Source organism: Sebastes umbrosus, chromosome 15 (assembly GCF_015220745.1).
Source record: "Sebastes umbrosus isolate fSebUmb1 chromosome 15, fSebUmb1.pri, whole genome shotgun sequence".
Lineage (NCBI taxonomy): Eukaryota > Metazoa > Chordata > Actinopteri > Perciformes > Sebastidae > Sebastes > Sebastes umbrosus.
In genome coordinates this window covers 21,596,849-21,608,436 of record NC_051283.1, presented here as the reverse complement: position 1 = coordinate 21,608,436, position 11,588 = coordinate 21,596,849, and the positions used below count along the sequence as shown (strand labels likewise).

The 11,588-nt window shown below is 39.6% G+C and overlaps 2 protein-coding genes across 2 annotated transcripts in view; both read left to right on the top strand.

Moving 5' to 3' along the window:
* Window positions 1–3,620, top strand: part of dus3l (dihydrouridine synthase 3-like (S. cerevisiae)) — a 7,718-nt gene extending 4,098 nt beyond the window's left edge. The window contains exons 7-16 of the mRNA XM_037795566.1: window positions 21–62; window positions 755–907; window positions 1,042–1,158; window positions 1,627–1,692; window positions 1,870–1,980; window positions 2,154–2,250; window positions 2,433–2,508; window positions 2,816–3,004; window positions 3,114–3,242; window positions 3,345–3,620. Coding sequence (XP_037651494.1) covers window positions 21–62; window positions 755–907; window positions 1,042–1,158; window positions 1,627–1,692; window positions 1,870–1,980; window positions 2,154–2,250; window positions 2,433–2,508; window positions 2,816–3,004; window positions 3,114–3,242; window positions 3,345–3,417 — 1,053 coding nt within the window. The 3' untranslated portion in view covers window positions 3,418–3,620. The remainder of the gene's footprint in view (window positions 1–20; window positions 63–754; window positions 908–1,041; window positions 1,159–1,626; window positions 1,693–1,869; window positions 1,981–2,153; window positions 2,251–2,432; window positions 2,509–2,815; window positions 3,005–3,113; window positions 3,243–3,344) is intronic.
* Window positions 3,621–4,637: 1,017 nt separating this feature from the next.
* On the top strand, window positions 4,638–9,312 carry LOC119503533 (zona pellucida sperm-binding protein 4-like). Its single transcript, XM_037795375.1, has 12 exons — window positions 4,638–4,873; window positions 5,760–6,134; window positions 6,226–6,335; window positions 6,469–6,643; window positions 6,830–6,952; window positions 7,038–7,210; window positions 8,108–8,205; window positions 8,289–8,443; window positions 8,587–8,764; window positions 8,846–8,981; window positions 9,081–9,155; window positions 9,236–9,312. Exons 1-12 carry the CDS (start codon window positions 4,699–4,701, stop codon window positions 9,242–9,244), a joined length of 1,782 nt encoding a protein of 593 aa, XP_037651303.1. The 5' UTR covers window positions 4,638–4,698; the 3' UTR covers window positions 9,245–9,312.
* The last annotated feature ends 2,276 nt before the right edge of the window (window positions 9,313–11,588 follow it).

The following is an 11,588-nucleotide window of genomic DNA, read 5'->3' as shown; positions in this document are numbered from 1 at the left end:
CCCTGTTCTCTGTGTTTAAGGTGGACTTTCAAGACAAGCTCTACCTCGCTCCTCTAACAACTGTAAGTACGACCAGACTGACTTGAGTACTACTGAGGTTCGATGTGTTATTGATGTAGTTAAAGAGGACCTATTATGCTTATTTTCAGGTGCATACTTGTATTTTGGGTTTCTACTAGAACATGTTTACATGCTGTAATGTTAAAAAAACGCTTTGTTTTTCTCATACCAGCTGTGTTGCAGCACCTCGTTCACCCTCTGTCTGTCTCCTGAAAAGCCCACTCTGTTGTGATTGGTCAACCGAACCAAACTCTTCGGACTCCTCTCCAGCTCCGCTCTAACTAGCTTTGTTTGAAGGCGTGCCAATCAAGCCGCTAGGCACGTATTATACAGATGTGTTACTTGGTGACATCACCACGTTACAGAAGAAAAGTCAGGACTTCAAGCAAGGTGTTTCAGGCAGTTCAGGAGCAGTGTTTCTGTGGAGGAGAGGAACTTCCTTTGGCTTGGCTTTGTTACTTTGCAGACCTTTTACATGCACAAAAAACTATAACACACTAAAGGAAACGGAAAAAGCTCAAAAGCATAATAGCTCCTCTTTAAATGCTGCCCAACAAATCAGATTTGCTGTCATTCTAAACAAGAGTTTATTTAACATTTCACTATAAAGAAGCAGTAACATACCAAGTTATATCAAATGCTGGCCCACAGATAAGGTTTTGACCTGACTAAATGATTCCTCCTCTTTCCTTAGTGTGGAAATCTGCCTTTCCGTCGTGTGTGCAAGCGCTTTGGAGCCGACATCACCTGTGGGGAGATGGCCATGTGCACAAACCTGCTGCAGGGGCAGCAGTCGGAGTGGGCACTCCTGAAACGGCACGAAAGTGAAGATATTTTTGGCGTCCAGGTGATGTCATCGTAGATTATTGAGACTCCTCATAACCGCTCAGAGTTGTTGAGTTACATGTTGTTGTTGATATATACATGGCTTGTGTGAGAGTGAAGATGGCCTCAGTTCTGAAGTCCTAATTGTGTCTCCAGGTTGAGGGCTGCTTCCCCGACACCATGACGAGGTGCGCAGAGCTCATCAACGACAACGCCGATGTCGACTTTGTGGACATCAACTCCGGATGCCCCATTGACCTCGTCTACAAGAAGGTAAACCCTCTATCAAACCAAGTAGTCCCATTCAGATTAAAGGAAAGTTCCACTGTGCTTTTCAATCCTTTATGTTTCCCTCCCTGCAGTGTAAATTATAGTGTGAGATTTCTTTAAATCAGTATTTCCAAACCTGTGGTTACATTTTGACCCACCTTAAAGCTTAAAACCAGCGCCCTCTTTTTAACCCAAAATCAAAAATTAGTATTTAGAAGTATTCCTTCCTGGGTGACGTCACAGACAAAAGAACATGTTTTCTTACAGTGGTTGAGACAGAATTAATATACAAAAAAACACAAGCATGCAGGTAAATACAATTCAGTTAAAGTGAACAAACATGGCACCATGATGAGTGAGAGCTTTACAATCAGACGGATTTTTCTGTTTTATGATAGAGTGTATAAAGCAATATTAAACATCAATATGACGCTCACTGACAGGTTGTGTTTGTTTGCTTCCCCTCATCAGGGCGGAGGCTGCGGCTTGATGACACGCACCAGAAAGTTTGAACAAATCATCAAGGGAATGAACTATGTACGTTTTTTTTTACTAAATGTATCTGAATGTGATGTCTTGTTGAATTTAGTTTTTTAGGAGAAAATAATACTGTTTGTCATCATTAAATATGTACATATTGGTTTGAATGTGTTAAATTATGTTTTACGCAAAATTTAAAGAATGAATGAGAACATAGTTCTTTTCTTCCTGAAGGTCCTTGATGTCCCTTTAACAGTCAAGATCCGCACTGGTGTTCAGGAGAAGAGCAACATGGCACACAAACTCATCCCAGAGATGAAGAAGTGGGGTGTCTCTCTGGTCACAGTAAGTTTTGTGTAAAAGAAGCATAAATGAATATGAAAACGAGGCACAGGTCTGAGCAGTGTGAAAAGGTATACTATTTTTTCCTCCTCCTTTGTCATGTTTATACCCGCAAATAAATGTGAGTCGGTTTCAAAGTGTGATGACACAGCGCTGATGCTGTCGTTTTCTTCCAGTTGCATGGCCGGTCCAGGGAGCAGCGCTACACTAAGCTGGCTGACTGGGACTATATCAACACCTGCTCCAAGCTGGCTAGTCCTGTCCCACTTTTTGGTACGTGTTTTTGTTTCACATGTCTAAGATTGTAGCTGCATACATTTCAGATGAAGGCCAAATATTACAAAAACAACCTCCTCTGAGGGGACAAGAACTGTATGTATAATGCACAAGATGTAGATGAGTGAATAATTGTTGGTGACGAGATGGACTAAGGCGAGCTGTCTTTATTGTCCCAGGTAACGGAGACATCCTGTCCTATGAAGATGCCATGAAAGCGAGAGAGACTGGAGTTTCTGGTATTATGATTGCAAGGTAAACTTGTTCTTGTAGAACCCAAAATATAAGTATGAACCTGAAAATGAGCATGATGTGTGTCCCCTTTTAAGGCTGACACAAATACTTAATTTGCTTTACAGCTGCATTACAGCCTTTTTTGTGATTGTAATGATTCAGTTGTTGTTGTTTTATGTGGCGTTTCCATCATTATCAGTGAAATTCTTGTGCCTTCTTACTTTCACAGTAGTCTACCCACATAGAATCTCGACCAGAGGAATTACTGCGTATTAAGGAGCCCAGTTATCTTTGTGGTGAACTTGATTTGGCATGTTTGTCTCTCCAGGGGTGCCCTCATTAAGCCCTGGATCTTCACTGAAATAAAGGAGAGCAGACACTGGGACATCTCGTCCAACGAGCGACTGGACGTCCTCAGGGATTTCAGCAACTTCGGCCTGGAGCACTGGGGCTCCGACACCCGAGGCGTGGAGAAGACCCGCACCTTCATGCTGGAGTGGCTCTCCTTCATGTGCAGGTGAGATGCTGCACCTCAGTATATTGTATTTCTTCTACTGTGAACAAGCATTATTCACGGCTTTCCATTTGATCCAGAAACACAATACAGTACTATCTGTGTCTCTCAGATATATTCCAGTGGGCCTGTTGGAGCGGGTGCCTCAGAAGATCAACGAAAGACCTCCGTACTACCTGGGCAGAAACTACCTGGAGTCACTGATGGCCAGTCAACATGTGGGGGACTGGGTCAGGATTAGGTGAGCATCAAGAATCACCATTCAAAACCAAGCTACACAACATGAACTGTTACACTGATGTATTTACTGATTATAATTTCTTACTTTTCCCCCTCTCTCTAGTGAAATGCTACTCGGACCCGTACCAACGAATTTCAACTTCTTGCCCAAACATAAAGCCAACGCCTACAAATGATTTTCTCTTTGTCTGAACATCCAGTCCTTTTGATTTGTTTGTTTGCTTTTATTGGCTCTAGAGAAAATGATTTAAAGAAAGATAATCTATTGTTTTAAATAATAAAGACTATTGAGTAGTCTGTTTATTTGACCTGTGGTGCCGTAGCAGAATACATGTTTGTGTACTTGAACTATATGCAATAAAGTCTTTTGCCACACTAAGATATTTGTCTTTATTTTATCCTGCTTGTAATTATTTTAAATTATTATCAGCCATTATGGAGTATCTTTATAACGGACAGAGTGTGAAATATCTTCATGTTTTTATGCAGATGTTTAGTTTCTATAATGGAAACAGGAAAGAAAAAATAGAAGAATTTACTCATTTTGTTGTAATATACAATTTAGACTGAGTTGATGGGAATAATTTAATGAGATCTGATATACACTGAGTTACCAGTTTATTTTGAACAACTGTACAAAGTGTTTTTGGAGCTGGGGAGTAGGTAGTGACATATTTGTATATGTCTATAGTAATGTTTTGTTTAATTATAAAAACAAAACATAACAAGAAACAAACATGTTTGGACCCAGGAAATGAAAAGTTTGAAATCTAGATTTAAATTTTTAAAATGTATTCTAAAAATATTAATAAAACAATAATTTCTTGATAACAAAGAAAAAAAGTTTGCATCATGCTGCAGAATAACCACATATGTATCTCACTTTCCTCTTGCTGTTGTCACTGAAGCTCTGTGCTGTCAATAAAGCTTTTTGAATCAGTTAAAAAAAACATATATATATATATATATTATTCACAATTTTTTTCATTATTTTTATTTGTATTTATTTTTTATATTATTTATTATTATTATTGTTTATTTTTTTATTATTCACAATTCACGAGTGACAAATAAATTCCAGGTAGGTGTATTGGTCAAATGTTACAAGTGTTAAAAATGTGTTTGCACATACCATATGCCAATAGATTTTAAGTCTAACTTGTATTTTATACGACCACACTTTAATCCCCAAAATTGATGTCCAAGATATAATAAAATTTAGGTCAATTAATTTATTTTAAAAGAGCTGCATCTTCTTAGAAACATGAAATAAGCCCTCTCTTTTTTCAAATAGGCGGTTTTCATTCACACGTGAGACAATTAACTTGAGTGCCAATTAGCAGCCACCAGGTGCAACCAATTAAGCTGAGAGCAGTAGGCCTACTAGTAGCAGGTGCAGCAGGCTGCGTCTCTATCCGGATGTGTTCAGCAGCTGCAGGGGGCTTTCACGTGGATCCATGGCTGGGCTCAGGGTTGAGCTGCTGGTGCTGGTGTTGGTGGTGCTGACTGGGACTCTGCTGCTGGATCCAGTACGGGGATGGGAGCCGATTGATGCAACACAACTGGAGTACTTGTACGAGACGGGACACTGGGTTAAACCACAAGGCCCTACATCTATACTTACATCCACAGGTAAAACTATGACTATGGTGGTGTGTTCACTGTCAGTAGGTTGTTGCAAATGTTTTCATTAATATTTATGTAGCAAGAAGCTGCCCCACCAGGTTAATGACCCTGGGCCTGTATGTTAGTTGATTTTAAAGCCACACCACATATAACTTTTGATGGAAAAAATGCCTTTTTTCTTCCTGTTAAAAGTTAACTCATTAAGACAACAAAATGCACCCTTTCTAAACTAAGATGTACACTTCAGATTTAGCTGCTATACAGCCTTACTTGGTCTGGTGTGACCAGTAATGTTGGCAAACTTTAAAGGATATTGATGTGTAACTCATTTGCTGACTTTATGACTTGTGCTACGGTTACACACTACATTTTAACATTTACCATTAATAAATGTTACGAAGTCTGGCTTTTACCTACCCGATAGACTTTTTTTGTAACAAACTATATAATTAAAACGTATTGGCTCTTTAATCACTGTCCGGTCAGGCTGTCTAACCAACTGCATGCAGTTGAACAGTTGCAATGAACTCTAATTCAGTCATTTAACATAAGATAAAAACAATGGATGAGAGTATTTCCATAATATCTAAAAACATTTGTAGAATTTCCTTTGCAACACAGCTCCAGATAGAAATGTGTTATGGCAAGCTTTAGTTATAATGGAGAAGACTTTTGACCATGTTTTCTAAAATGTTTAATTTTATTTGAGCTCAGGGACACAAACTCTTCAGTCAGACTTTGTTAATGAGTCCACACTAGCAACTGCATATTCATAAAGCAATGGTTTGAGACAAAACTTCTAGATGGGCTGTCCACATAATTTCCCATCAAAGCTTTTTGACTGCAGTCATCTGTGACGTTGGTAACGACTACCCCTCTCTCTCTCCTCCAGACGACAACAGTGACTTAGACGGTGAATATGCAGCTGCTGAGGAGGCACTTTCTGAAGTTGAAGGTGCCGCAAACGGTGAAAACGTCGACCCTTTTGCTGACCGTGGATTCCAGGTGGAGTTTGTAGATGGCCCTCCAAGTACCTGGGACAGCGGCGCTGATGGTGGATTTCAGGAGTTTGTAGATGGCCCTCCAAGTACCTGGGACAGCGGTGCTGATGGTGGATTTCACATGGGGTTTGTAGATGCCCCTGCCCCTCCAAGGAGCTGGACCACCAGTACCAGTCCTAGTTCTTCTGGGTTAGATGTGGTTTGTACAGACTTTGGCTTCCAGATTACTCTGCTGACGGGTTCACTGAGTGACGTTAAAGTTTTGGGTATGTACTTAGACTTCTCTGCCGATTTTTTTTTTTAAATCTTGCTGAACACATGTTGTCAACTTACCAGGATTTATTTTCTCCTCTCCAGGTTCAAAGGAAGTGCTGTCTGTCATGGACGCTCCAGACTATTGTGGCTATGAAGTGAACTCTTTCCAGGACAACCTGACTGTACCCTTCACTGGCTGCAATGTGAAACATGTAAGTTGCTGAGAAGTAATTGCTTTGGCTGTCATGTGTATTTATCTTAAGATGGATTTAATTATACTCAATGTAGTTTTTGTTTTTAGTTTAAATTCACTTCATTTCTTAACCATTTTTAAAATGATTACAGACTGATGGCTACAGCCTGCAGTTGTTGTATGTCGACGACTTCGGTCAGACACAAGTTGCTACTGCATCTTGTGACGAAAGTCCAAAGTTTGACCCCGAACTGTTCCCTCGCTCCAGTGGCCAACCCAAACCCACAACAAAACAGTGCAACAAACCAACATCAACGCCACCAGCAGGTGATTGCAAACTGCATACAGCAAATTGAGCTAAAAACAACTGTATTTAATGCATCATTTGTGGAATGGACAAGGATTTTACAACTGCTATAAGAGGAAAGGACATGTGTAGGCTATTTGATTTGTTCTGACTTCAGGGATTTTTTGTTTGGATGGCTGGCAGACAATTTTAAAATGTAATTGTAGTTTCAGATTGTGCTGTCGCCTCAGGGGAGCGGGTGCCTTGTGGTCAGTCAGGAATATCCTCCTCGGACTGTGAGAAGTTGGGATGCTGTGTGGATTCTTCTGCCTGTTACTACCCACTGGATGGTAAGGCTTCTGTTTAGAGAGATGTGGTATAAAATCTTCAATTATTACTTCTCTAATTGAAACCTTTTTTTTTCCCACTCTAAAGAGTGCACTGCAGATCAACACTTTGTTTTCGCCATTCGCCACGACTCTGCATCCATCCCCGTGGATCCCACCAAACTCGTTATTCCTGGGAATCCAAATTGTAAACCAGTAATTGTCAATGACAAGGTTGCCATCTTTAAGTTCAAACTGACAGAATGTGGAGCTCGTAATTATGTAAGTCGTCCCCTTTTGCTTGACTGTTTTTAAAATGCACTTTTACTTTAAAAACAACTCCACTGCATTAAGATATGATGCATTGCCTGATAAAGTTGATGGCAGACTCATGGTTGACTTGGTATCGATTGCTACTGCTTGTTAAGCAGGCAGATAAAGCAGAATTTAAAGCAGCAGTAGGTAGAATTCAACTTAAAAAGTTATCTTTATAAAAGTTATTATATCCAGACCGCAGGAGTAAAAACTTGCAAGTCTTCTTGCAGTAAATCTGCAAGATTTCAGAGCTGAACTGAAGCCTTGCCATCTCTGAGCAGCTGTCAATCTCTCGTGAACTCCGGTCAAACTAGGCAGCGCTGATCAAACATGAATCAATATTATGTTACTGTAATGCCTATTTCTCCCCTCAAATGTTTTCAGAAACATCTTGTAGTGCACTGTTTAGCTGTAAAATGATAAAGTTTGTGACCCGGCAGCCATGTTGAGGAAATGTCAAGCACCAGCTGGAGCAAACTCTCATTTTACAGCTAAACAGTACACTACAAGATGTTTCTGAAAACATTTGACCCCTGACAGCTGCCTCCGTTGAATGAACAGCCAATAGGAATGCTCTCTGAAATGACCTGTGATTGGCCTGAAAACCGAGCCATGAGGAGGTGCAGAAGTCTAGTTACAATATGCTGAAAGATGATGCCAAAAGATATTCTGCCTTCTGCAGGTTTGCGTCTTTCAGGGGCATAGATTAAGTAGTCCGTGCTTGTGATCTTGTTTCTTCTGCATGCATAGCCTCCTAAAGAATGAATTGTTCATGGGTTTAAACATGCTGGCATTTTTTGACTTTGCCTCAGGCAGTACAACCTGGTAGACCTGAAGCCTGATTAATTAACTTTTTCTTGACAGATGGTTGGCGAGACGAAGATCTACCTGGCTGAAGTGCAGACTGTCGTCAAAGCTCTGAATCTTAAGTTTGGCATAATTACAAGATGTGATCCCCTCAGGTTAGTGGGTTTTACAGTACATTTTTACTCCAAAGTTATCAGGGCCTAATTATAATTCTGATTCAGATTTTTTTTATTTATAGGTTCATGGTTGAATGCCGCTACAGCCAAACGGGCACGGGCGCTGCTCAGCAGTCATTGGCCAGTGTTGGCTACATGGTCAAGACTCCGAGTTCTACCTTGCCATCTTTGATCATCTCCAACGGCTTATATGGTGTTCAGTTGAGAATTGCTGAAGGTATTCATGCATTATTTTCCAAACCACATGCAAGAAGTACAGTCTTGATAAACATGGCTGGAGTTAAATTGTACATAAGCAGCTCTCACATGGTAATTTGTCAATTTCAATGCATTTGATCCTTGTTTCTTTAACCCGAACAGATCAGACGTATTCCAACTACTTGCCCACTAACAGTCAGCCCTTGCGACTGCTCCTCGGCAATCCGGTTTATCTTGAGCTGCGCCTGAAGTCTCCTAAACCAGATGCAGTAATTCTTGTCAACTACTGTCTAGCTTACCCTCGCTCTGCAAAGAATGCTCTGGTGCTTATTTATGAAGGGTAAGCATGACCGTCTGAACCCACTTCATGTGTATTGAGGTTGAATAATGGCCTTGTTCTAACAGTAACTTGCGTCTGTAGGTGTGCCAATCCTCATGATCCGAACGTGTCCGTCCTTAAAGTCAGTGACCTTCCCAAAAATCGTCACCAGAGGCGCTTCATGGTCCAGGCCTTCCAGTTCATGGATCAAAAGACAAACAAGTACCTGGATGAAGAGGTGAGTCCAAGTATTCAGGAAGGCATTGTGCTGCTAATGTAAAAGTGAAAATAAGGCAACTTGTTACTCAAGACTTTATAAATACTTTCTTTCTTGCAGATCTATTTCATGTGCTCGACAGAAGTTTGTAGGCCAGCAGAAAAGACTTGTGCAGAACGGTGCTTTGACGGAAAGGTGAGTCTCTAAACCCTGAAAATGTGTTACCAACTCTGTTTAAATGTCTGATCAATTTTTATTTATATTTTTTCATTCAGGCACCATAAGGGTTTGAAGCTGAAGACATTAAGAAAATGGTTGAACTGAAACTTAAATAAAATATTTTATAATACAACATAGCAGTCTGTTTTATTTTAGATTGTGGATGTGATTGTGCATTACTGCTGGTGTAAAGTATTTGCGTGGGATCAATATTGGCTTCATGTGCAACTTTTTCATGAGGCAAACTTGACTTCAGTAGTGAGCATGAATGTTGTAGACCACACTGATTCCTTAATGAGTTTGTTTTGTAACTCTAGATTTGTATTGACCTCAAGATAAAAAAAGATTTCCCCAACAGTGGAGTTGTTTTACCCAGGTTTGATGAGCATAGCTATTTCTACACTATATTACAGAGGAAGGCAACAATAGCTTTAGTGAGGTGTACCTACTGGTAACTGAGATGTCCAGCTCACCATAAGACCACCAGCTCCAGGCTATGGAAAGAATTACTGGAAATGGTTTATTACTTAAAAGCAAAAAGTAGATTTTCATCCAAAAAATGGCAAGGTATTGGGAGGATGTATGTGAAGAGTTGGAAGTGATAATGGGTTATAGATTGCCCATGTCTTGTGTTATATGTACATGAAATGGGAAAATATCCAACGCGAGGACTGATATTTTAAGTTTCTGTTAGTGGTGACCAAGAAGGCATTCACAAGGATAGTGTGCAAAGAAGACCTCATCACTCCAGGACAGTGACTGGATAATGTTGGAGAGATGGCTGTATGATAGGAAATGTCTTGCGATCTGAGAATTCAACAATTGAGTTTAATGAAAAATTGGAAGTATTCTAAAACTCACCTCAAACACACTACTAAAACCTTCATCTCACTGATGCATCTATGGTGTTTCTTCTCCTGTAACAATGTAAAGCAATACAATGTCGGTAGAATAAAAAGCACTTCTAACAGGATATGCTAAATAATTTTCTTCTGGGGAATGCATGAATGTGCCGAAAAATGAAAGCTGTGCATAAGACCATGAAATCCCCAAAATCAACTGAGGAAATGAGAGATTTTATGAGTAGAACTGTTTTGGTTTCTGTTTGGTACAAAATTATCCTGGAGTTGTTTCGAAATGACCCAGAAAGTTTGCCAGTTCAAAATGAAACCAGTTTGTTAGAAGTTACTGAAGTCGAATGGAATGCTGTTTTGACATGTAAGATGAGATGTGGTGTGTTTAACTTCAGGGTTTTTGTTACCAATGTTGGATGTAATGATTACACCAACTTCTTTTTGGGCTTATTTCTCACTGAAACCTGTCCTGCAGAAAGTATTCGTGGGCTTTTACTGTTGTGCCATCATGAACTTTCAACTCACAATCCATGGCTTTATGGTTTAAAATATACAACACCTTATTGTTTACACCATCTACTGTAGCACAAGTGACTTTTTTTGTGGGGTTTTATTTTTCATTTGAATTTCTCAAGTGCATTAGTCTGAAATAGTTTTATTGTTTACATTCGTGCTGTTTTATCAGATTATCAATCATCCATAAAGCTATGCACTTTGAATTGCACTAACCTGTGACAGTCTGAGAGAGCTTGTGTCAGATTACATATCGGACTCTGAGGCTGCCCTGCTGCATTTCTGTCTGGTGCTACAAATATAGTTGGTTTGATTAGAACAGTAAAAAATAAACAGCAAAACAATCATTAGTTTCCAGTGGTGGAATACACAATTTTAAATGTAAAAATTCTAAATGTGTCCCAGTTTATTTCCTGGTTGCAGTGAATGTCATCAGCTGACAGGAAGTAAACATGGATCCAAGCTGTTGCATAGCAACACAATTCTGTTGCAATTCCATTGAAATGGATAGATAGATAGATAGTAACTTTATTAATCCTGAGGGAAATTCAAGTTTCCAGCATCACAGTTCCATAGTGCAAAACATGTTAGTAAAAAGGCAGTAAAAAAGTTAGTATTGCAAAGTATAAAGTACAAAAAAAAAATATACCAGATATAAAAATACAAGGAGATGAAGAAAACAGTTAAAACTGAATATAGTGCAGGGTAACAGCTGTGATACAGGACTATTAAAAAAGTGAAATGCACTAAAACGGAGCGTTTCAGATGGATATTCAGGCTGACAGAATGAGGAAAATAAAGTTTTTTTTTTAACGTTACAGCATGTAAACATGTTATAGTAGAAACCCAAAATAAAAAAAGTATGACCCTGAATGTGAGTACCATATGGGACCTTTAAATAAAATATCAGTACTTCTTCTCCGACCACTGTTGCATCAGAGCTCTTCTCATTTGTAGATGTAGGTGGATTTATCAGAGAGGGTCGCTCTCCTCTCTATACTGTCTCTGGACCTTATGGCTGGATGGACCATGACGAAGCATC